Below are 25,662 nucleotides of genomic sequence, written 5' to 3'. Positions count from 1 at the left end.
CACAGCTGAAAATCTTTGCAGCCATCAGAAAAAACAAGATCGTGTATTTTTCAGGGACATGGATGGAACTAGTGTCGATTATACTTAGCTAACACCGGAACAGAAAACCAAATACTGCTTGATCTCGCTTATAAGTGGGAGCTAAAATGATGAGAACAAATGGACACATGGAGGGGAACAACACACACTGGGGCCTATCAAATGGTGGAGGGTGGGAGGAGGAGAACCAGGAAGAATAACTATTGGGTACTAGGCTTACTACCTGGGTGATGAAATAATCTGTACAACAAACCCCCATGACACATGTTTCCCTACGTAACAAGCTTACACATGTACCAATCAACTTAAAATAAAAATCAATTAAAAGAAAAAAAAAATCTTAAACCACCTAGAGAAAAAAAGATCACCTACAAAGGAACAAAAATTAGAATGACTCCAGGCTTCTTAACACCAACAAAGAAAGCCAGAAAACCACATTGTATGATATCTTCAAAGTGCCAAGGGAAAACAATTGTCACTCTAGAATTGAGTCACCAGTACAGTGATCTTTCAAGAATGACAATAAGAAAACATTTCAAACAAAAACTAAGGGAGCACACCATCAAGATAAGAGCACTAAAGAAACTTTTAAAAGATGACTCTGCGATGAAGAGAAGTGGGCCCCATGGGATGGTCAGACATGCAACAAGAAATGTAAGAATGTATGTAAATCTAAACAGTTTGTATGAAATTATAGCAGTCATAGCCTCTGATAATGGTTTGGCTGTGTCCCCACCCAAAATCTCATCTTGAATTGTAATCCCCCTAATCCCAGGTGTCAAGGGAGTGATCAAGTGGAGGTAATTGGATCATGGGGGTGGTTTCCTCCATGCTGTTCGCATGATAGTGAGTTCTCACGAGGTCTGATGGTTTTATAAGGGGGATTTCCCTGCTCTTGCTAGCAATTCTTCCACCTGCTGCCTTGCGAAGAAGGTGCCTTGCTTCCTCTTCACCTTCCATCATGATTGTAAGTTTCCTGCCTCCCCAGCCACACAGAAACCATGCAGAACTGAGTCAATTAGACCTCTTTCCTTTATAAATTACCCAGTCTCTTCATAGCAGTGTGAGAACGAACTAATACAGCCTCTAATTTCTGAGCTAGATAGAACTAAAATATTGGCCATCAAAAGCCTGTAATTGGGAAGGACAGTGATTGGAATGAATGTCAAGACAGGATAGAAGGTTATAATGTGATTTTACTTCACACTCTCTTAAGTTTAGAATGCATGATAAAAGTCTACTTTTTGGTACCTAGCCCAGAGAAACCTCCACAATTGTGTATAAGGAGGCATATTTCAAATGTTCTGGGGGACAGGGGGAGGGACAGCATCAGGAAAAATAACTAATGCATGCTGGACTTAATACCTAGGTGATGTGTTGATAGGTGTAGCAAATGACCATGGCACACATTTACCTATTTAACAAACCTGCACATCCTGCACATGTACCCCAGAACTTAATATAAAAATAGAAAAAGTTCATGCTGTGTTACTTGAATAGTAACATACTTTGAACAACTTCAGTGTTCATCTACATGGGAAATGATTTATAAACTCTAGAATATCAATACCATGGAACACTACTGGGAATGCAGTAGATCCGTCAGAACCAGCGTATCAGTGGGAAACAAGTTCCAGAAACTTTTCATACACATATTTATAAATATCCCTTATGAACATCAGTGCAAAAATCCTCAACAAAATACTAGCTAACCAAATTCAACAGCGTATCAAAAAGATAATACACCATGATCAAGTGGGCTCTATACCAGGGATTCAGAGTTGATTTAACATACACAAGTCAGGCCAGGCACAGTGGCTCACGCCTGTAATTCTAGCACATTGGGAAGACAGGGCGGGTGGATCACTTGAGGCCAGGAGTTCGAGACCAGCCTGGCCAACATGGCAAAACCCTGACTCTACTAAAAATACGAATAAATTGGTTGGGCATGGTGGCACACACCTGCAATCCCTGCTACTTGTGGGTCTGCGGTATGAATATCCTTTTAACCCAGGAGGTGGAGGTTGCAATGAGCCAAGATCACACCTTTGTACTCCAGACTGGGTGACAGAGCAAGAATCTGTCCCCCACCCCTGAAAAATATATGAGTTAGTAAATGTGATACACCACATAAACAGATGTAAAAGCAAAAATCTATGTCAACAGACACAGAAAAAGCATTTGATAAAAATCTAACATTTCTTTATTATTAAGACCCTCAGCAAAATTAGCATGGAAGGGACAAACTTAAGGTAATAGAAGCCATCCATGACAGACCCATAGCCAACATACTAAACAGGGAAAAGTGGAAAGCATTTCCTTTGAGAACTGGAGCAACATAAGGATACCCACTTTCACCATTTCTATTCAGCATAGTACTGGAAGTCCTAGCTAGCACAATTAGACAAGAGAATGAAATAAAGGGGATCCCAATTGGTAAAGAGGAAGTCAAACTGTTGCTGTTTGTTGATGATATGATCGTATACCTAGAAAACCCTAAGACTCATCCAAAAAGCTCCTATATCTGATAAATGAATTCAGTAAAGTTTCAGGATACAAGATCAATGTACACAAATCAGTAGCACTGCTATACACCAACAGTGACTAAGCTGAGAATCAAATCAAGAACTCCACACCTTTTACAACAGCTTAAAAAAAAAAACTTAGGAATATACCTAATCAAAGTGGTGAAAGATCTCTGCAAGACAAACTATAAAACACCCCCTGAAAAAAATTGTAGATAACACAAACAAATGGAAATGCATCCCATACTCATGCACAGGTAGACTAAATATTGTGAAAATGACCATACTTCCAAAAGCAATCTATAAATTCAGTGCTCCATCCAGATTATTTTCTTCATCCAAATACCAACATCATTCTTCACAGAACTAGAAAAAAACAATCCTAAAGTTCATATGGAACAAAAAAAGAGCCTGCGTAGTCAAAGCAAGACTAAACAAAAAGAACAAATCTGGAAATATCACATTACCCAACATCAAGCTATACTATAAGGCTATAGTTACCAAAACAGCATGATACTGGTATAAAAACAGGTGCATAGACCAATGGAACAGAATAAAACCCAGAAATAAAGCCAAATACAGCTAACTGATCTTTGACAAAGCAAACAACAACATAAAGTGGGGAAAGGACACCCTAACCAACAAATGGTGCTGAGCTAATTGTCAAGCCACATGTAGAAGAATGAAACGGGATCGTCACCTCTCACCTTATACAAAATCAACTCAAGATGGATCAAAGACTTATATCTAAGACCTGAAACCATAAAAATTCTGGAAGGTAACAGAAAAATTCTTCCAGACTTTGACCTCGGCAAAGGGTTCATGACCAAGAACCTAAATCCAAATACAACCAAAACAAAGATAAATAGATGTGACTTAATTAAACTAAAAAAGCTTCTGCACAGAAAAAGAAATAATCAGCAGAGTAAACAGACAACCCACAGAGTGGAAGAAAATATTTGCAAACTACACATCCAACAAAGGACTAATATCTAGAATCTACCAGGAACTCAAACCAGCAAGAAAAGCAATCCCATCAAAAAGGGACTTAAGGACATGAATAGACAATTCTGAAAAGAAGATACACAAATGGCCATCAAATGTATGAGAAAATGCTCAATATCACTAATTATCAGGGAAATGCAAATCAAAATCACAGATACCACCTGACTTCTGCAAGAAAGGCCAAAATTTAAAAATCAAAAAACAATAGATGTTGGTGTGGATGTGGTGAAAAGGAAACACTTTTACACTGCCGGTGGAAATGTAAACTAGTACAACCATGATGGAGAACCTTATGGAGATTCCTTAAAGAACTAAAAGTAGAGTTACCACTTGACCCAGCAATCCCACTACTGGGTATCTACCCTCCCCAAAAGAAGTCGTTATATGAAAAAGACACTTGCACACATGTGTTTATAGCAGCATAATTTACAGTTGCAAAAATATGGAACCAGCCTAAATGCCCATCAACCAATGAATGAGTAAAGGAATTGTGATGTGTGTGTGTGTATATGTATATATGTGTATATATGCACCATATGTGTATATATATGTGTGTGTGTATATATACACATGTGTATATATATACATTCTATGGTGTGTGTGTATATATATATATACACACACACCATAGAATAGTGCTCAGCCATAAAAATGTAAAAAAAAAATGGCATTCGCAGCAACCTGGATGCAGTTGGAGACCATTATTCTAAGTGATGTAACTCAGAAATGAAAAACCAAACATCATATGTTCTCACTTATAAGTGGGAGCTAAGCTATGAGGATGCAAAGACATAAGAAAGATACACTGAACTCTGGAGACTTGGGGGGAAGGGTGGGAGGGTGGTGAGGGATAAAAGACTATACATTCGATGCAGTGTACACTGCTTGGGTGATGAGTGCATCAAAATCTCAGAAATCACCACTAAAGAATGTATCCATCTAACCAAACACGGCCTGTTCCCCCCAAATTATTGAAATACTACTAATAAATAAAAATTATATGTATATACATGTATTTATAGAATATATACAAAGACAACACAGGACTCTACAGCAAACAGGCAGGGGAGGAGGGCAGAGGAGCGAGGTGGAGTGGGTAAGTGCACTCTACCCTTGTTGATCACATTTCTACTGTTTGCAAAGACACTGTATTTGTGTATTTTCTTCTGTAAATATAAATTAATGTTAGAAGAGTTCAATGCAATAAAAAAGTAAAAACTGCAAGTTTATTGAGAACAGGGGTGTGTCTCTCTTGAACGCCATCGCACTGTAAGCACCTATAGCACATTATAAATGTCCATGGACTGGAAGGTGAGATCCCCAAAATATTAGCAGTCTTTTTATCTCACTAGTGGGACAATGTTTAATTTATTTGTTCCAACTACTTTTCTCCATTTTCTACTTGTCTGTATGACATTGATAATGATAAAAATAAAATGATAAACCATGTTCTTAAGAAATGTCTTCATCCTCCGCTCTCTGTCGCCCCACCCCCTAGTGTCACCCAGAACCTAAATGCAAGGCCCATACTCACCATCCCATATCAGCTGCATATCCTCATCGTGGATCTGGTGGATGTTCAGCTGTTTGACTGTGAATCCTAAAGACAGGACAGATGGAAAGTCCCTCCAGACTTCCTGGGCTTTGAGGCCATCCATTTCCCCAGGCTCAGTAGTGAACAAGGAAATTTGTAAACACATTCTAGCAAGGGATATATCCAAGAGAAGCTTTGCAGCCTAGAAGTCAGTGTCTTAGTAAAATAATAATCCTCGGCGTGGCTGTGACCCAAAAATTATTGTCAGCAGGTGACAAGCAGAGCATGAGCCCAGCATGCTAAGCTACATAGGTTCCTATACCAGTAGAAAGATGGATAAAGGGCACTAGGCAGTTAATTAGCACAAATAAAATACACATTGCCAATAAACAGAAGAAATATTTAACCTTGCTGCTGATGAAACAATATAAATCAAAGTAACAACAGGATACTATATTTCACCTGTTAGACTGGTAACAATTTTTTTTTTTTTTTTTTTGAGACAAGGTCTCCCTCTTTCACACAGGCATGAGTGCAGTGGCGTGATTATGGCCCACGACAGCCTCAGACTCCTGGATCAAGCAATCCTCCTGCCTCAGTCTCTCAAGTGACTGGGACTACAAGCACATGACATGGTGCCCAGCTAATTATTAATTTATTATAATTTTTAACTTTTTGTAGAGATGAGGTCTCACTATGTAGCCCAGGCTGGTCTCAACTCCTCACTTCAAGTGACCCTACAACTTCAGCTTCCCAAAATGCTGGGATTACCAGCATGAGCCGCCACATCTGGCTTCAAACAGGCATTGAGCCACCACACCTGATAGTGATTAAAAAATATTACCCAGGGTTGGCAAATGTCTGTAGAACTCAATACTCGCATACAGTACTGGTGGGAGTAGAAAATAATTCAACCATTTTACAGAGCAGTTTGGCAATAAGCATGAAAACCTTTAAAACTGTGCATATCCTTTGGGTATAACAATTTGACTTGAAATGTATCATAATGAAATAATCATGATGGTGTGCAGAGATTTAACCACTGCATCCCTGCTTGCAGAAACAAACAATGACACAGTCTCAATATTCAAAATTATGGTCTGATTAAAGTGTTTCATAAATCCATCCATACAATAGAATCCATATTTTGTAGTCATTAAAAATCATGTTGAAGAATATACAATGGTATGTGTTTGTGATACAGCAAGGTTGTGCACGTGTGCACATGTGTATTATTTTCTTAGGAAAAAGACTCCAGAATGTTTGAACTGGTTACATCCAAATGGTGGAATTTGAGGCTTTATTTATTTTCTTTTGCCAATCTGAATTTTTTTAGTTTTCTTAACATTAACACACTGCTATTGTAACTTAAAACAAAAATATTTTGGAAAATGTATGGGGTCCCAGTGGATCGATAATTTCTCCCATTTCAGACGTACACTGTTCTCATCCTCACAGAGCCCAGCCCCATGTGGGTCGGCTTCGGGAAACTGCACAGAGCTGGGGTAAAGAGCATTGCTCGCTCTCTCTCCCCTGAGCCTTTTTAAAGCAGATCTTGAGGCCTGTTCACAGGTCAGCCTCTCCCATCAAGGCGAGCCTGGAATGGGAGGGGACCTGCTGTGTCACTCCATGGTCAGGCTTGGCCCTTTAGCAGAAGGCCAAAGCTAAGAAGAGCTCCCTGCTGAAGAGGGGAGGGAGGAGTCCCCAGGCAAAGCTGCCTTAACTACAAAATTCACTTCGGGAAGATCTGCAGTCTCTTTAGGAAGACAAAGCTCTGCGAAGTAACTGCCTCACAAGCAGAGTTTGGCCTGTGTGGACCTGTGGAGCCAAAGAGGGGCGGTGCTGACCAGGAGAGGAGCCACTGGGAGCCCTACTGAAGATCTCCTGGCAGCCACGGCCTCTCCACTGTCCCCAGCAGCAGCAATGCACCTTCAGGCAGCTCCGACTGCTGGACCCTGCAGACTCAGACCCCCGCCCCTCTGCAGCAGGAACTTTATTGTTCCTGGGAACCCACAGGATGTGAGAGAAAACAACTCCATGGGACTGGCAGCCTTGGGTTTGAAAGTTGGACCTGGCACCCACTGGCTTCACTTTCTGGTGTGTAGAGTGGAAGGCAAACCGGCCCGACCTCCCACACATGATGGCGTGACACCCATGGGTAATGGATGGAAAACTGCATTGTAATGTGCTCCATCTGTGTAAGGGATTCATGGTATTAGAATGACTCAGGTGAACCCTTAAGCTACCTGCTAAGCCCTTAAATGTTTGCTTTTCCACCAGGATTCCTGAGCCTTGGCCCATTCTTAAATTCGCAGGAGCCACAAACCTTTCACCCCGTGTCTACTGACCAGAGGCCTGATGCTCCTGCCCACATCTCTCCCTGCCCCTCCAACCAGAAGACCCCTGGCCAGTCGCCATCCAGTGACCTGGCATGACCTCCCCAGCCTTTGAGGCAGTGATCAGGATGCCCAGAGAGTCAAATGCAGAGATCCAGGGATTGGCACCCCAGCTGTGGGTTCTCAGAGTGGACGCATATGAAGAAGTGAGGAACAAGGAGCCCAGGAACCTGTCTCGGCCAGCCCACCCCTCTGTGTCCACGGAGCCCGCTGCTGAGGACCCAGCATGATCCCAGCCCACCCCTCTGTGTCCACGGAACCCGCTGCTGAGGGCCCAGCATGAGGACTGTGCCCAGCCTCCCCCGAGACCCTCACTCACCAGGTACTTGCAGATTTCCTCCAGGACCTACCTGCATGTGTTCGCTGAGCATGGCATGCTTCAATGACTGGATGAGTGAGGACCAGATGATCACATCAGCCCACGCTGCCAGGACCCTTCCACAGGCCTGTGGGATGAACAGAGGGAGGCCCCAACCCCACTCCTGTGGCTCTCCAGCCAGGGGGCTGAGTAGAAGCCCCTCCATCATGAAGAGAGTGCAAATGTGCTCAGGGACACCCAGAGGACAATGCCAAAGAGGTGGACGCAGAGCATACGGCCAAGTCTGGGCTCATGGAAAGAGGGTCACGGGGAAGGGGCTCTGCTACCACAAACAGGGGACATGAATTGGCCCTAGGGGTGGCTAGAAAGACAGCCAGCATACCTGGAACACTTCGATGGTGTTGTCCTGCAAGCTCAGCAGCACTGGGACCAGAAATGTAAAAATTTGTTTCTGGGTAGTGGCTCCAGGCTTTTAATTTTGGAGCTGCTGTAGCATGTGACCCAGGGTAGAGTTGGCTGAGATCCTCACCAGCTCCCGCTCCTGCCAGGAAGCACAAGTGGAGATGAGAGCCAGCGACTTCCCTGGCCCTGCCTGACCTGGCTGCCCTCCTTCCACATCTTGGTCTCTATGTACAAGGGGCGCGGGCTGCACTGTGCTTAACTGATGCGTAGATGACACGATGTGTGTATGTGGGGATTCCCTCTAGAGCCCTAGAGCTAAGAAGACTGTTGATGAAAGCACCGTGCTAGGGATGAAGGTTATCATTTCAGTTCCACCGTGGACCACATCTGTAGCTCTTGACTTTGTTCTCTACTGTGGATGAGCTCAAGAATTCGAGATTTAAAAAGATAAAAATGCACATAGTTATTCTTGTTATACTGTGAACAAAATGGCTTAAATCTATATTACCTTGTGTGAATTCATACTGACCATAAACAGCTAAGCCTTGTACACTTTCGTTGAACAAAACTTGATTGAGCACCTACCGTGAGCCAGGCACAGTCCAAATAACAGGGACATGGTGGGAAATGACAGAGAGCCCCTGAACACAGGAACAGACACTTTCAGAAGTGGGAGGCCCACATCGTCACACAATGGCTAAACAGGGAGATGAGTCGGGGTCAGCACTTTAATTTAAAGACCAGGAGAAAACAAAAACCCATGCATAGGCGCTCAAGATGGGTGAGTGAGTATTCATTCAGTCACCCCTTCCTGCCCTACATCCCTGCCCCACACCCCTAGAAAACAGAGATGACAGTTTTGTTTTGTTTTGTTTTTTGTTTTTGAGACGGAGTTTCACTCTTGTTGCCCAGGCTAGGGTGCAATGGCGTGATCTTAGCTCATCGCAACCTCTACCTCCCGGGTTCAAGCAATTCTCCACCCTCAGCCTCCCGAGTAGTTGAAATTACAGGCATGCACCACCACACCCAGCTAATTTTGTATTTTTAGTAGAGACGGGGTTTCTCCATGTTGGTCAGGTTGGTCTGGAACTCCCAATCTCAGGTGATCCGCCCGCCTCAGCCTCCCAAAGTGCTGGGATTACAGGCCTGAGCCACTGCGCCCGGCTGACAGATATTTTTAAAATTTGTAATGAACCTGAAAGATTAATTATCCCCCATGCCCCGCCCGCTGAGGACTGGAGTATCCCTGAAAGACGAACAGCAGGCAGATTTGGAACTGAAGCAGAAAGCATAGCACACAGTGAGGGAAAGAAGAAACTGCTACAGGAGGTGGAAGGGGCTCTGGAATGCACTAAGCTCAGGGGTTGTGAACACAGGCAGCAGAAGACGACTCTGGGCAACCCTGGATGGTTGTGCAGGGCGGCAGTTCAGCCGCACAGTTCCGTTTGCCTCCATCCCGCCCTCCCAATAGCCCCCTTAGCAAGTGGCAAGCAGCAGGGGCAGGTAGCACCCCAGTGAAGCAGGGAGCATGGCGTCAAGACCAAAGACACGGGGCGGTTCCCTGGGTGTCTGACAGCACCCTGGAGGAGCAGGAGCCCCAGGGTGAGAACACTGGATAGGGTCACATTCAGCTGTCCACAGATCTCCGGATGCTCCCCAGCCATTACTGAAACAGGCTGCAGTCATGGGTGTTGCTTTCACACAGGGCCAGCCAAGAAACTCTAGCATAGAAATGCCAGAAATCACTACCAAGGATCGGTATACATTCAGGAAAACCAGCACTACAGATGAAAGGAAACATTCGAGAAACAAAACATCCAGCATCCAGCCGGGCACAGTGACTCACGCCTATTATCCCAGCACTTTTGGAGGCAGAGGCACAAGATTGCGTGAGCCCAGGAGTTCAAGACCAGACTGGGCAACATGGTGAGTCCCCATCTCTACAAAAATACGCAAAATTAGCCAGGCATGGCGATGTGTGCCTGTAGTACCACAACTTGGGAGGCTGAGGTGGGAGGATCACGAGTCTGGAAGGTCAAGGTCACCATGAGTCATAATCCTGCCACTGCAGTCCAGCCTGGGTGCCAGAGCCAGACCCTGTTTCAAAACAAGCAAAACCAAAAGAAAACCCACCATCCAAGGATGGAGTTAATAATAAAATCTGAACAAAACTTTAGAGAAAGTATTATTGAATCCCCAGAAACTTTTTTTTAAAAGATATTGAGTTCAGTTCCTAAAGTGCTTAGAAATTTAACATTTGAAGTTATATATAAATCAATAAATCAATACAGGCACTGGTCAGGAAATATCTCCATAGAATAATGAAATAACTATCAAGATACCACAGTGTCATCCAGGAGAGAAAAATATAGAGTATCTTCTTCATTAGAAAAACAAAAAGTTAAATGAAAATTCAATAGGTGAGTTGAACAGCAGAATAACCACAACTAAAGGGTGAATTCATTAAAAGTGAATCAGCCCAGAAATTCTTCCAAGTAGACAAAGAAATGGGAAATATGAAAGAGAAATTAAGAAACACAGAGAATAAATACAAATAGGTTCCAAAAATGGAACAGACAGAAAAGAGGACATGTGAACCAAAATAGTAGAAGAACGTTTCACAGATGATGAGACCAGTAAGCTTTGCCTGGTGCCCTGCCTCCCTCCACATGACTGGGTGAATGGCAAAGCAGCACCCAGCACCTGCATCTGAGGGCCCCTGTGGGGCAGCTCTTTCCATTTCCCCAGGTGACCTCTGTGTAGGTGATGCCCACTTAGTACTTCTCACTTGGACTATAGCTCCTGACTTCCAAATCCAGCATATGGAAGATAACAACCTTCCTGCTCTAAACACCTTCGTGTACTAGATAAAATATTATATATATGCATAGCTGAGCTTGCAGGAGGGTAAGAGAAATCTCTAGAGACCAAAACCAAAAAGTTTGCTGACACTCCACCTGTCCTAGGGGTTGGAGGACATTACTGGTCCCAATAACCCCTAGGGGCATGGCTTGTAATATCTCCTGGGATCCACAGCCTGCAGTCACACAACCAGAAACTGAGGTGTATGCACCAGGATACAGAGAGAGCTCTGAGAGAAGCCCTCCAGGTAACACCCAAGGAGCCAAGAAACACCTCACAATGTTCAAAGGAAGTGAAGAAATCCTTCATTTCTTTTTCTCTCGGTCTCTCAAGCCTCAGCCCCCAGGCAGGCCCCATGGGAGCCTGTGGAAGCCAAAACTCTGAGGGAGGGAAGCCTTCCTCTCCATTTGCAGGCACTGTGGCCCCAAGAGGATGAGGAAAACTCCCATTGCTTTATGTCTTCTCTGCCGCCTGCCACTTAGCACCAGATGTGGGGACAGTCACAGAAGTGCCTGGCATTGTGTGGTAACAAAAGCCCCAGCTTTCTGGCCACTGAAGAATTGGAGCCCCAGGGAACTGTAAAGTACCAGGGAGGCTGCAGAGAGCAGGCAGCTGAGGAAAGTGATCCTATAAAGGTGTTTGTGAACTCCCGAGCTCACTATATGCCCAGGTCTGACCCTGACTAGCACGTCATAGACAATGAGAACTGAACTACAGGATGGACTACCATCCAGGTCCCAGGCTGGCCACTGGTGGCCCAAATGCACAATAGCAGAGGCTTTGAACCAAGAACTGGCATTGGAATCACAACCCACGGACGGCTGACCGGATTGGCAGCCTGAAAGTAAATAGGTCAATTGCCTGCTAAAATTACCAGGACACTCTTGGAAGACTCAGCGTCACATAATATCATCTTCATAATGTCTATGACTCAATCCAGAATCACTCAGCATGCAAAGGACCAGGAACATTTCAACGCACATGGGAAGACAATGAACTTGCTGAAGTCAAGGGGAAAGAGATTTAAATTATGTAATAAAAACTTTAAAGCGGTTACTGTGCAAAGTGTTCCAAAAAGCCATGGTGAACACTCTTGAAATAACAGAAATAGTCTCAGCAAAGAAATAGAAGACATACAGAAAAATTGTGGAAAGCTTTAGAACTGAACAATATAAGCTTGGGTAGGCTCCGTAGTAAAATGGAGATGGCAGAGGAAAGAATCAGTGAACTTGAAGACAGATCAATAAAAATGATCCAACCTGAACAGAGAGAAAAACGATTCGAAACCAAAAGTATCATGTGACCTGAGACCATAACAAAAGGTGTAACATTTGTGTCAGGAGAGTCCTAAAAGAAGAGAAAGAGCATGGTGGGGCTGAACAAAACGATTCTAGAAATAATAGTAAGAACTTTCCAAGTTTGGTGAAAGGTATCAATTTAGAGATTCAAGTTGCTCAGTAAACCTCAAACAGACGAAAACCAAGGAAATGTATGCCTAGAAGCATTATAAACTACTGAAAACAGAGACAAATATAAGGCCAAATAAAGACACTTTCAAAGACTAAAAATGTTTACTACTAAGAGACCCTCACTGAAGGAACCATAAAGGAAGGAAAAACAAAATAAATCTAAAAGGGAGGAAAGAGCTAGAAGAAAGAAAAATAAGCCAAGAAATTTGTAAGCATGTGGGTAAATCTACACCAGTATTAATTGTATAAAATCATGACAATCATGAAGACAATGACATAAAGAGCAAATTTATAGATTAAATACAAAGATGGAGCTAAAATACTGGGCAACATTAATATATAATGTGGGAAGCTGTGATCAGAATTCAAGCATTCTAAGGTCCATGGATTATATTGTTTGGAGGGAGAAAAAAGATATTATCTTCAGACTTAGTGAAGTTAAGTACAGTATACATGGTAAATTTTAAACGTAACAGAAAGATAGTTGAGTCTGACATTGGCCTTGCCACCAGCCGGTGTCCAGAGTCGTAGAGGAGATGAGACCAATACAAAAAACAATTGAAATCCAAGGCTCACAAATTGAGACAGCTATAGACACCAGAGCTGGCGTCCCATAAACCTGTGTCTCAGGGATGTCAAGTCCTTCCCAGCTCTAGACTTGTGTCACCTGCAAGGAAGATGAGATGTGAGGAGGAGTGGAACAGGTCTGGTTCATTCAACTTTCTGAGTCTTATGTTTCTCTTGCCATGAGGACCCTGGGATCCTAAGGCTTCTGTGCGGTTTGGGAAGTGGGTAGAGCCACTTGTTCTCTCCCTGCTTTACTCCATGAGTGGCATCTGCAGAATAAGATCCTTCGAGTCAGAACCCTCTTCATATCAGTCAGTTGGCTTCTTATTTGGGTACCAGTGGCTCCTCCAGAAAATTCTGCTGAGTCAGTGGAGGAGTGTGTGCTCCATTGTGTAGAGTAAGAAATGCATTTGGGACGTGTCCTGTGCTCAACTTCGAGTAGCCAAGTCTCCTTTCTTCTGTCCCTTGGTGACCTAAGCCTCACACCACAGTGCCTTGCTCTAACCCAGTATCCTAAGCTCAGCCCATATTGTGTCCAACTGATCCTAGGGACCTCGGCACATACATCATTAATCAGCGGATGCAGCTGCCTGGCAATGTCGCAGAAGAGCAGTTTGATGTCCCTGCCCTGCATATGGCAGAGGATGTTGCACAGGTTCTTCACTGCCTGCGGTGCCTCTCACACTCAGTCTCCAAATTCCCCCTCATTCTTCAAAATGCAGCACAGACATCCCTTTCTCAAGAAGCCTCCCTTGTCCCTTGCCTCATCTCTAACCCAAGCCCCTCCCCACTGACCTCCTGTACCGGTGCATATATCCCCCTTCTCCCTACCACATGTCAATCTCAGGGTATCTCTCTCCTTCTGGACAGTAGCTTTCTGGGAACAGTGAGGGATGTCAGTCGTGGTTGCCTCTCTCACAGCCATCACAAACCCCAACGCATGTCAGTGCTCAAATTGTGTTGTTCACCCTTGCACTGACCTCTTTACAGTGCCTTGCTTAAGACGTTCTTTTCGTGAGCAGAAAACTACACGTCCTTGGGCACACCTGCCATGACATCTTCTGATTTTTATAGGGACTTGTGTACAGCGTGGCTCAGCACATTCAGTCTTCCAATTGCTATGCTCTATTCTCTACATCTAGAGCTAAACTTTTTAGTTTCAGACTCTGCATAATCTCCTTTTTATTTTTGAGACAGGGTCTCACTCTGTCCCCCAGGCTGCAGTGCAGTGGCACTATCATGGCTCACTGCAGCATAGACCTCCCCGGCTCAAGTGATCCTCCCACCTCAGCCTCCCAAAGTGCTATGATTACAGGCATGAGCCACCACACCAGGCCCATAAGTGGTGCTGTCCAGTGAGAAGAATTAGGAGAATGAAGAATCCATAGAGCACTCCCACCCCTGCTGTCCCTGTTCTCTGATCAAACTAATGCTTCCATCTCAGGCATCCGTACCCTGGCGGGGGATGTGTTTCTCCCCTGCCACCAGGAAGCTCCTTGGAGACAGTTTGTGGAGATGTGATTTATCCCACAGCTTCCTGATGACCCTTTCTGGGTTGTTGTACCTCACAATCATTAGGACCAAAGTACACATCTCCTCCAGTTCTCCTTGTGGCTTTTGGAAAGGCAAGGTTCTGAGGCTCATACCCAAGAAAAGTCCCCCGGCATCTGAGAATCAGCGTTGGTCATTAAGTGATTCTCTCCTATCAGGAGGGCAGAGACTCACTTACCTCAATCTCCCACCCCATCCAACATACACCTTCCCAGTGATGGAGGGAAAGAGCTCTCTAGAGGGTGCAAGAGGACAAGAGGAAGGGACCTGTTCTTAGTCTGCGAAGTCTCCGGCTTATGTGTCAGGGTGAGGGTGGGGACCAGAGTTTCCGGAGCACAGAGCTTCTCCTGAAGCTGTGAGTAAACCATCAGGAAGAAGTTGTGGAAGCAACTTTGGAAATTCCCTGGGACCTCAGAGGTCTAGGTCAGAAGACATGTCTGCCAAGGGAAGGCAGGGAAACCTACTCATAGGTAGTAGGTAGCCAAGAAAATAAAACAGCAGATTAAGCCAGTGTCAGGAAGGTAAGTACACGTGTGTGGACGGACAGGCAGGTAGATGACATGAATACTTGGTCTAAAGGTGTGCAGGGCTGGGCGCTGTGGCTCACACCTGTAATCTGAACACTTTGGGAGGCAGATCACTTGAGGTCGTCAGGGGTTCGAGACCAGCCTGACCAATATGGTGAAACCCTGTCTCCACTAAAAATACAAAAATTAGCCAGGTGTGGTGGCAGGTGCCTATAATCCCAGCTACTCAGGAGGCTGAGCCAGGAGAATTGCTTGAACACTTTGGAAACAATGTCACAAGCTGTAGATATAGTCCATGGTAGAACTGAAACGATGACTTTATTTCCTAGCACTGTGCCTTCATCGACAGGCTTCTTAGCTCTAGGTCTCTAGAGAGAACGCCTCACATAAACACATCATGCACAGTACAGCTGGGGCCCCTTGCACATGGAGACCAAGACGTGGAAGGAGGAAAGCCAGGCCAGGTGGGGCCAGGGGAGCCGTTGCCTCTCATCTTCGCTTTATGCTTCCTGGCAGGAGCGGGAGCAGGTGAAGATCTCAGCCACCTCTGCTGTGGGCCACATGCTGCAGCAACTAGAAAAATATAAGCCTGGAGGCATCACCCCCCAACATTTTTTCACACTTCTGATCCCATTGGTGCTCAGCATTCAGGAAGATAACATGGAAGTGCTCCAGATACTCTGGCTGTCACTTATCTGGCCACTGCCAGGCCTGATATGTGTCCCCTTTCCTCGAGAGCAGGGCCCCTTCCCTGTGGCCATTTCCGTGAGCCCAGCCTTGCCTGTAGGCTCTACATTCACCTCTTTGACATTGTCCTATGGGTGGTTCTGAACACATCTGCCCTCTCTTTATGGCGGAAGGGCTTCCACTCAGCCCCCTGGCTGGAGAGTCACAGGAGTGGGTTTGGGGCCTCCCTTCTCTCCATCCCATAGGCCTGTGAAAAGGCCCTGGCGGTGTGGGCTGACATGATTGGCTGGTCCTCACTCATCCAGTCACTGCAGCATGCCACACTCGGCGACCACATGCAGGTCCTGGAGGAAATCTGCAAGTACCTGGTGAGTGAGGGTCTCAGGGAAGGCTGGGCACAGTCCCCATGCTGGGGCCTCAGCAGTGGGCTCCGTGGGCAAAGAGGGGTGGGCTGGCAGAGACAGGTTCCTGGGCTCCTTGTTTCTCACTCCTTCACGTGAGCCCACTCTTGAGAACCCACAGCTGAGGTGCCAGTCCCTTGTTCCCAGTAGTTGACTCTCTGGGCATCCAGATCACTGCCTCAAAGGCTGGGGAGGTCATGCCACATCAGTGGATGGCGACTGGCCAGAGGTCTTCTGGTCGGAGGGACAGAGAGAGATGTGGGCAGGAGCATCAGGCCTCTGGTCAGTAGACATGGGGTAAAGGGCCTGTGGCTCCTGAAAATACAAGAACAGGCCAGGGCTCAGGAATCCCTGTTGAAAAGCAAACATGTAAGGGCTAAGAAAGTAGGTTAAGAGCTCACATGAGTCATTCTAATATAATAAATCCCTCACATAGGAGGAGCACTTTACAAAGCACTTTTCCATGTATTATCCACAGGCGCTTGTCATGGTGTGTGGGAGGTTGGGCGGGTTTGCCTTCCACTCTATACTTAAGAAAGTGAAGCCAGTAGGCGCCAGGTCTGATATTCAAACCCAAGGCTCAGCGCCACGGAGTTGTTTTCTCTCACATCCCGTGGGTTCCCAGAAGCAATAAACTTCCCGCTGCAGAGGGGCGGGGCTCTGAGTCTGCAGGGTCCAGCAGTCGGAGCTGCCTGAAGATGCATTGCTGCTGCTGGGGACGGTGGAGAGGCCGTGGCTGCCAGGAGGTCTTCAGCAGGGCTCCAGTGCCTCCTCTCCTGGTCAGCACCGCCCCTCTTTGGCTCCACAGGTCCACACAGGCCAAACTCAGCTTGTAGGGCAGTTACTTCACAGAGCTTTGGCTTCCTAAACAGCCCACAGGTCTCCCTGAGGATGGCTGCAGTGAATTTTATAGGTAGGGCGGCTGCTCCTGGGGATTCCTCCCTCCCCTATTCAGCAGGGGAACCCTCCTTGGCCTGAGCAGCTCCTTCTGGAAAGCCTTTGGTGCTAAGCCCATTCCCCCAAAGAAGCATATATTTAATTCCATCTCCATTTCATATCATGAAACACAGAAACAAATGGCTTCAAAGGCTAAATAAATCATCCTGAACTGGCTGGCAGGAAGTATCATATCTTCAATTCGCCAATAATAAAATCAATAAAATATAAAGAATAAAAAATGCACTGGTGGGGCAGGAGGGTAAAGTTATGCCCCTCACAATAGGTAATGTCTATAAAAGGACAACCGAGGCCCAAAGTTCACCTGCAGAAGGTGGGTCTGTCTCAACACCAGCTGCCGATCACTGTGAACCTTTGGAACTGGGGCTGGAAGAAGCTTGCCCAGATGTCAGTGAGACCACATAGCAGATGGAGGGAGCTCTGTGTCAGAGAAATCCCAGCCACTAGGAGCAGCAGTGCTCAGCTGCACCCCAGGCAGATGTTTCTGCTCTTGTGCAAAGAACAGAGCAATCCATACAAGTCCACAGGGGCAGGCAGCACTTGAAAAGGTAGGGGACAAGGTGCAGGGCAGAATTTTCCAGGGAAGCCTTCCTGGGGGAGTGGGAGAGCCCAGCAGAGTTTAGAAGGAGGGAGGGGCAGTATCTGGGCAATCCTCTGTCTCTCCTCCTCAGGCAGGATTCAGGAAGACCCTACAGTTTCACTGCAGGCTCATGGGAGCTTTCAGAACTGAGACCACATACAGACAGATCCAGGCCTGCTTGGAGGTCACTGGGATGAGGTCCTTGAAAGTTGGTGTATTGGGTTCCTAGGGCTCCCTCACTTAAAACAACAGACATTTGTTCTCTCAGTTAAGAAGGCTAGAAGTGCAAAGTCAAGGTGTTGGCAGGATGACTTTCTACTGGAGGCTCTGAGGGAGAAGCCGTTCCATGGCTGTATTCTGGCTTCACATTTAAATCATGAGAGGACTAGAAATGGAATAAGCTCCCTGAGAAATAGGGATGAGAGGGGACTCAGTGCTGTGAGGAGGCAGTAGCTTTACTCAAAAGCAAGGCCCTTTCCCACGGCTGTAGAAGGAGAGGCTGCCGGGACTGCAGAGGGAGGCTAGAAAGTGCAAACGTTCCCCCCACATAAGCAAGATGTTAAGGTGGTGCTTTAGATAGGTCCAAGGGTTGAGGCTCTCCAGGCCTTGCTGGAATTCGATCCAGTCTTCTAAAGAAGGCTGAAGTTCTTGTGTTTGCCCATTTAAATTAAGAACTTTGTTTTGTAATTCACCAATATCAAAGGTGACGTTGGATGTGAAAGCTCCCTGCAAATGGTCTCACACAAGGTCCCATGGATACTCACTTTGGTTATACTCTAAGTTGGTTACACAAATATGAGTGTGATTAAAATGACAATGCAATTGCTGCTGCAACTGCAAGCTTTGTACTTGTTCTCCGAACCATAGGACTACAGATTTCAACATTGCCACTTCAGTTTGTAACTCAGTGTTAATTCTGCTCTGAAGTAGCTACGCTCGATTGGCCGTGCGTGCGTGTCCAGTTCTCCACATACTGAGCTGTTTGAAGAGAAATATGCAGAGCTACACAGGACATCACAACAGAAGTTACTAGTGTGACCAAGGAAACAGTAGCAAAAATTATCATGCCTGAGGCTCCATGGACACGATGAGTAAGCTAAGTTAGAAGAAGTTTCACAAAATGCAAAGCAGGGGTGGCAGCCCAAGGCACCGACAGATTAACAGGAATCCATAGCCCAGGGATGCCACCTAAAATCATCAAAGCAGAGATATTATGTGTTTGTATTTTTTGTTTATTTCAATTTCATTTAGTTCTGGTATGATCTTGGTTATCTCCTGTCTTCTTCTCGGTTTGAGTTTGGTTTGTTCTTGTTTCTCTAGTTCCTTGACGTGTAACCTTAGATCGTCTGTTTGTGCTCTTTCAGGCTTTTTGATGTGGGCATTTAGGGCTGTGAACTTTCCTCTTAGCACCACCTTAGCTGTATCTCAGAGGTTTTGATAGGTTGTGTTATTATTGTCATTCAGTTCGAAGAATTTTAAATTTCCATCTTGATTTCATTTTTGACCCAATGATCATCCAGGAGCAGGTTATTTAATTGCCATGTATTTGCGTGGTTTTGAAGGTACCTTTTGGAGTTGATTTCCAGTTTTATTCCACTGTGGTCTGAGAGAGTGCTTGATATAATTTCAATCTTCTTAAATTTATTGAGGCTCGTTTTATGGACTATCATATGGTCTATCTTGGAAAAAGTTCCATGTGCTCGTGAATAGAATGTGTATTCTGTGGTTGTTGGATGAAATGTTCTATATAGATCTGTTAAGTCCATTTGTCCCAAGGTATAGCTTAAATCCATTGTTTCTTTGTTGATTTTCTGTCTTGATGACCTGTCTACTGCTGTCAGTGGAGTACTGAAGCCCACCACTATTATTGTGTTGCTATTTATCTCATTTCTTAGGTCTATTAGTAATTGCTTTATAAATCTGGGAGCTCCAGTGTTAGGTGCATATATGTTTAGGATTGTGATATTTTCCTATTGGACAAGGCCTTTTACCATTATATAATGTTCCTCTTTGTCACTTTTAACTGCTGTTGCTTTAAAGTTTGTTTTGTCTGATATAAGAATAGCAACTCTTGCTTGCTTTTGGTGTCCATTTGCATGAAATGCCTTGTTCCACCCCTTTACTTTAAGTTTATGTGCGTCCTTGTGTGTTAGGTGAGTCTCCTGAAAGCAGCAGATAGTTGGTTGGTGAGTTCTTATCCATTCTGTGGTTCTGTATCTTTTAAGTGGAGCATTTAGGCCATTTCCATTCAATGTTAGCATTGAAATGTGATGTACCGTTGCATTCATCATGCTCTTTGTTGCCTGTCTACTTTGTTTATTTTTGTTTTTTTGTTTTTGCTTTTTAACTTGTATTTTTGTTTTATAGGGCCTTTGTGATTTATGCTTTAAAGAGGTTCTGTTTTGATGTGTTTCCAGGATTTGTTTCAAGATTTAGAGCTGCTTTTAGCAGTTCTTATAGTGATGGCTTGGTAATGACAAATTCTGTCAGCATTTGTTTGTCTGAAAATAGCTGTATCTTTCCTTGACTTATGATGCTTAGTTTCGCTGGATACAAAATTCTTGGCTGATAATTGTTTTGTCTGGGGAGGCTGAAGATAGGGCCTCAATCCCTTTTAGTTTGTAGGTTTCTGCTGAGAAATCTGCTGTTAATCTGATAGGCTTTCCTTTATAGGTTAGGTTACCTGGTGCTTCTGTCTCATAGCTCTTGAGATTCTTTTTTTTTTTTTTTTTTTGGTTGGCAGAGCTAGCTGAGGTTTTATTTTGGACCAAAAAAAAAGAAGCAATTGAATTGTTTTATAGCTGGAGGCATGGGCAAGGGGGGTCCCCACGTAGTCAACTCCCCTGTGGGTGGGCTGAGGGCCCTCAGGTGGGTCTCCTGTTCCCAGTGGTACCCTACATAGTGGTCTCCCTCCGAGGCTCTGGGGCAGCACAGGAGGGGCAGGCTGGGAGGGGGTGCCGCAGCTGTTCACTTGGGCAGGACGTCAGAGGACTCGGACACCAGCTTCCCATCGCGAGTCTCGATCTTCTTCACAACCACGGCCCTGGAGGAGCTGGTGCGGCTGAAGGAGCTGGAGCCTGCGCCAGAGCCAAAGCTGGAGCCCAGGCCGTAGCTGAGGCCGGGGCTTGTGAGGCCCCCATAGGCCGAGCTCAGACCACCTGCATAGCCGCTGGTGGTCTTCGTATGAATACTCATGTTCTGCATCCCGGACTCCAGCCGGCTCTCCTCGCCCTCCAGCAGCTTCCTGTAGGTGGCGATCTCAATGTCCAGGGCCAGCTTGACGTTCATCAGCTCCTGGTACTCACGCAGCTGCCGCGCCATGTCTTGCTTGGCCCGCTGCAGGGCGGCCTCCAGCTCGGACAACTTGGCGTTGGCATCCTTAATGGCCAGCTCTCCACGCTGCTCGGCATCTGCAATGGCGGCCTCCAGGGAAGCCCTCTGGCCTTTGAGGCTCTCAATCTCAGCCTGAAGCCGGCTGATGTTCCGGTTCATCTCGGAGATCTCAGTCTTGGTGCGTCGCAGGTCATCCCCGTGCTTCCCAGCCAGGCTCTGCAGCTCCTCATACTTGATCTGGTACATGCTCTCAGCCTCAGCCCGGCTGCGGTTGGCGATCTCCTCGTACTGTGCCTTGACCTCAGCGATGACGCTGTCCATGTCCAGGGAGCGGCTGTTGTCCATGGACAGCACCACAGATGTGTCCGAGATCTGGGACTGCAGCTCCCGGATCTCCTCTTCGTACAGTTGCCTGAGGAAGTTGATCTCATCAGTCAGCCCTTCCAGGCGAGACTCCAGCTCTACCTTGTTCATGTAAGCTTCATCCACATCCTTCTTGATGAGGACAAATTCATTCTCCATCTCTGTACGTTTATTGATCTCATCCTCATACTTGTTCTTGAAGTCCTCCACCAGCCCCTGCATGTTGCCAAGCTCTGCCTCCAGCTTCAGCTTCTCCTGGCCCAAAGTCTCCAGCTGCCGCCTAAGGTTGTTGATGTAACTCTCGAACATGTTGTCCATGTTGCTCCGAGCCGTCTTCTGCTGCTGCAGGAGGCTCCACTTGGTCTCCAGCATCTTCTTCTGCTGCTCCAGGAACCGTACCTTGTCTATGAAGGAGGCAAACTTGTTGTTGAGGGTCTTGATCTGCTCCTTCTCCTGGGTACGCACGGCCTGGATGTTGGGGTCCGCCTCCAGGTTAAGGGGGCTCAGCAGGCTCTGGTTGACCGTGACTGCTGTGATGCCTCCCATGCCGCTGGCCCCACCATAGCCGCCGCCCAGGCCACCCCGAAAGCTGCTGCTTCCCACTCGGGAGAAGCTGGAGGAGCTGATGCGGGCACCAGGCCCACTCGTGTAGGAGCGGCTGCTGAAGGCCCGGGGGCCAGAGGTGGACACCTTGTAGGACTTCTGGGTCACCCTGATGGACATGGTGGAGGCAGGAGTGGAGGCAGGTGGGCCGAACCAGGAGGAGATCCTAGAAGGAGCGGAGATCAAGATTCTTTCCTTCATCTTAACTTTGGATAACCTGATGACAATGTGGTTAGGTGAAGATCTTTTTGCAATGAATTTCCCAAATTTGTGCTTCTTGTATTTACGTGTCTAGGTCTCTAGCAAGGCCAGGGAAATTTTCCTCAATTATTCCCTCAAATATGTTTCCCAAGCATTTAAAATTGTCTTCTTCATCACGAGCATTGATTATTCTTAGGTTTGGTCATTTAACATAATACCAGACGTCTTGGAGGTTTCGTTCATATTTACTTATTCTTTTTCTTTGTCTTTGATGGATTGGGTTAATTTAAATACCTTGTCTTCAAGCTCCAAATTACTTTCTTTCACTTGTTCAATTCTATTGCTGAGATGTTTCAGAGCATTTTGCATTTCTAAAAGTGTGTCCACATTTTCCTGAATTTTTTAAATTGATTTTCTTTAAGCTCTCTATTTCCTTGAATATTTCTCCCTTCACTTCTTGTATCATTTTTTTTTATTTCTTTGCATTGGCCTTTGCCTTTCTCTGGTCTCTCCCTGATTAGCTTAATAACTAACTTCCTGAATTCTTTTTCAGGTAAATCAGGGATTTCTTCTTGGTTTGGATCCATTGCTGGTGAACTAGTGTGATTTTTTTGGGGGTATTGATGAGCCTTGTTTTGTCATATTACCAGGGTTGTTTTCTGGTTCCTTCTCATCTGGGTAGGCTCTGTCAGAAGGAAAGTCTAGGGCTGACGGTTATTGTTCAGACTTTGTTGTCCCACAGGGTGTTCCCATGATGTAGTACTCTCCCTCTTTTCCTGTGGATGTGGCTTCCTGTGAGCCAAATTGCAGTGATTGTTGCCTCTCTTCGGGGTCTAGCCACTCAGTGAGTCTACCCAGCTCTAGGCTGGTACTGGGGGTTGTCTGCACAGAGTCCTGTGATGTGAACCATGTGTGGGTCTCTCAGCTGTGGATACCAGCACCTGTTCCAGTGGAGGTGGTAGAGGGTGCAATGGACTCTGTGAAGGACCTTAGCGTTAGGGGTTTAATACTCTATATTTTGTGATGGTTGGCCTTCTGCCAAGAGGTGGCACTTTCCGAAAAGCTTCAGCTGTAGTAGTGTGGAGAGGAACCAGTGGTGGGCAGGGGCCCTAGAACTCCCTAGATGATATGCCCTTTGTCTTCCGCCACCAGGGTGGATAGGGAAGGACCATCAGGTGAGGGCAGGGCTAGGTGTGTCTGAGCTCAGACTCTCCATGGGTGGGTCTTGCTGTGGCTGCTGTGTGGGATGAGGGTGAGATCCCCAGGTCACTGGAGTTGTGTACCTAGAAGGATTAAGGCTGCCTCTGCTGAGTCATGCAGGTTGTCAGGAAAATGGGGGAAAGCTGGCAGTCACAGGCCTCACCCAGCTCCCATGCAAACGGAAGGGTTGGTCTCACTCCTACCATGCCCCCCCGCACCAACAGCCCCGAGTCTGTTTCCAGGTGGAGGCAAGTCAGGCTTGAAAACTTGCCCGGAGCTTTCCATCTCCCAGCTGCAAAAGAAAAGGACTTTAGTTATTCCCACATCTGTGAAGTCTGCAAGCTGGATTCGCGCCCTTCCCTGAGTTCTGGCCAGGAAGCTTCTTGCCCCATTCAAATTGTTACAAAGTTCAGCTAGAGAAGTCCCCCTTCCTGTGGAGTTTTATCTCCTGCTCCTCTACCACCCTCCTGATGGATCCCTGTGGTACCCAGCAGGAATGGGCTGCTTGGGGATCCAGCGAGCTCCCAGGGCTTTCTGCTGCTTCCTCTACCCTTGTATTTTGCTTGGCTCAGCTCTCAAACTTGACTCAGCTCCAGGTAAAGTCGGAAACCTCTCCCGCAAACAGACCACCAGCTTCTCCAGCGGGATTGTGTGTTCGGGAAAGGAGGGTCTCCCTTTCCCACTTCCGCACTGGGGCACTCACAGTATTTGAGGGTCTCCTGGGTCCTACAGGACCAGTCAGCTTCCTTCAGAGGGTCTGTGGGTCCTCTCAGGATTGCTAATTTGTTCTTGCAGTCAATCTGGAGCTAAAATTCACAGTGCAAGCCTCCGCATGCTGCTCTGTCTGGAGCTGCAGTCTAGTCCTGCCTCTTGTCTGTCCTGATCCCTCCACCAAAGCTTCCAGTTTTTATATAATCTATGTAAAATTTCAATTGAATTCATGCATTGCTACAAATCAGTTCCTTCTAATCTGCATTATGTGGAGGGAAAGCACTCTCTTGGATGTGAATGAAAACAATAGGAAAAGTTGTAAATAAAACTTAGTAGGGAAATAATGAGAAAATGTAGCTCCCACCTTCCCTTTTCCTTTTTCTGTAATAGCTCCTGTATATTTTAGCATGGAATTTCGGTGTGGTGGGGGATTTAGAAAAATAAGTGTACTAGTTTAGGTGATTTGCAGATTTTATAAAAGAGTTGAAATGAAGTCAAACATGAATGCGAATGGGAGACATTTCTGCAGGAGTCTCTTGTTTCTTCACATATTGCAAGCAGCAGAGCTGGCTGTCCTTGCTCTAGATAATCTTTTCAAGGATGTTTGCATTGAGATCAGCCTTGGAAAACAGAGGTAGTGTCTCCCTCCGAAGGAAAGGGCTGGTTTGTTTGCTGTTCTATACAATAAAGATCATGTTTTCCCCTAGGCAAATCTCAGCAGGTTTACTTATAGCCCATAATAAAAGATTGGGGTTTCCTAAATACAGGGCTCCTCTCCTGTAACATACCCTGTATATGGAGTTGTCACCTGGCCCTGCTTGTCTCCCATGTAGGAATTGGGGCTTGAGGAACCAACATAAAAAAATGATGGTGCTCAGGCTACTGCTATTGCTATGAGTAATTAACCACCCTTTATCTCTAACCCAGGAGTCTCGCGTCTTCTGCCAGCATCCTGAAACTATGGCAGACTCACTTGTTAACTTTGCAAATAAGGTCAAATTTCAGGACTTTCATAGCTCCTGATAGTCACCATGTAATGGAGGATTAAAAGACAAGCTCAGCTCTTGTTCCAGTCAGCCTCATTCCTCTGCCTACAATATAAAATCACCCAATCACGTTCTTCTTTTAAATTGAACAGTCCTTACATGGTTAAGGAAAGGAGAAATTCGTTGTAAGGAATGTTTGCATCTTGTATAGAATTCCTGCAAGTGTAATGTTTCAAAAGGTTTTCCTGCAGCTGAAGTACACTTACTCTGTGTACCTCTAGACAAATGAACTTACAAACTGAAAATTTTCAGCTTGGTATATACAGAAACACACATTTTCACAATTAGATCTATCCCAAAGAGAATACATTTTGAGGTGATAAGCTCACTGCTGGCTTAGATGATCACTTATGGGACTTCTAATGGGGCAGGGATCAGGCTAGA

At 45.8% G+C, this 25,662-nt stretch overlaps 2 protein-coding genes across 2 annotated transcripts in view; one reads left to right on the top strand and one right to left on the bottom strand.

Annotated features, from left to right (window-relative positions):
* Positions 1–25,662, top strand: part of LOC117090787 (ovostatin-like) — a 123,555-nt gene that overhangs the window by 5,836 nt on the left and 92,057 nt on the right. The gene's annotated exons all lie outside the window — the stretch shown is intronic.
* LOC117090792 (keratin, type II cytoskeletal 8-like) lies at positions 20,558–22,307 on the bottom strand. The gene has a single exon (XM_033223403.1). It carries the CDS (start codon positions 22,238–22,240, stop codon positions 20,789–20,791), a length of 1,452 nt encoding a protein of 483 aa, XP_033079294.1. The 5' UTR covers positions 22,241–22,307; the 3' UTR covers positions 20,558–20,788.

The sequence above is a fragment of the Trachypithecus francoisi genome, unplaced genomic scaffold (genome assembly GCF_009764315.1).
Source record: "Trachypithecus francoisi isolate TF-2019V2 unplaced genomic scaffold, Tfra_2.0 Lachesis_group11, whole genome shotgun sequence".
Taxonomy (NCBI): domain Eukaryota; kingdom Metazoa; phylum Chordata; class Mammalia; order Primates; family Cercopithecidae; genus Trachypithecus; species Trachypithecus francoisi.
This window is presented reverse-complemented; position numbering and strand designations above follow the sequence as displayed.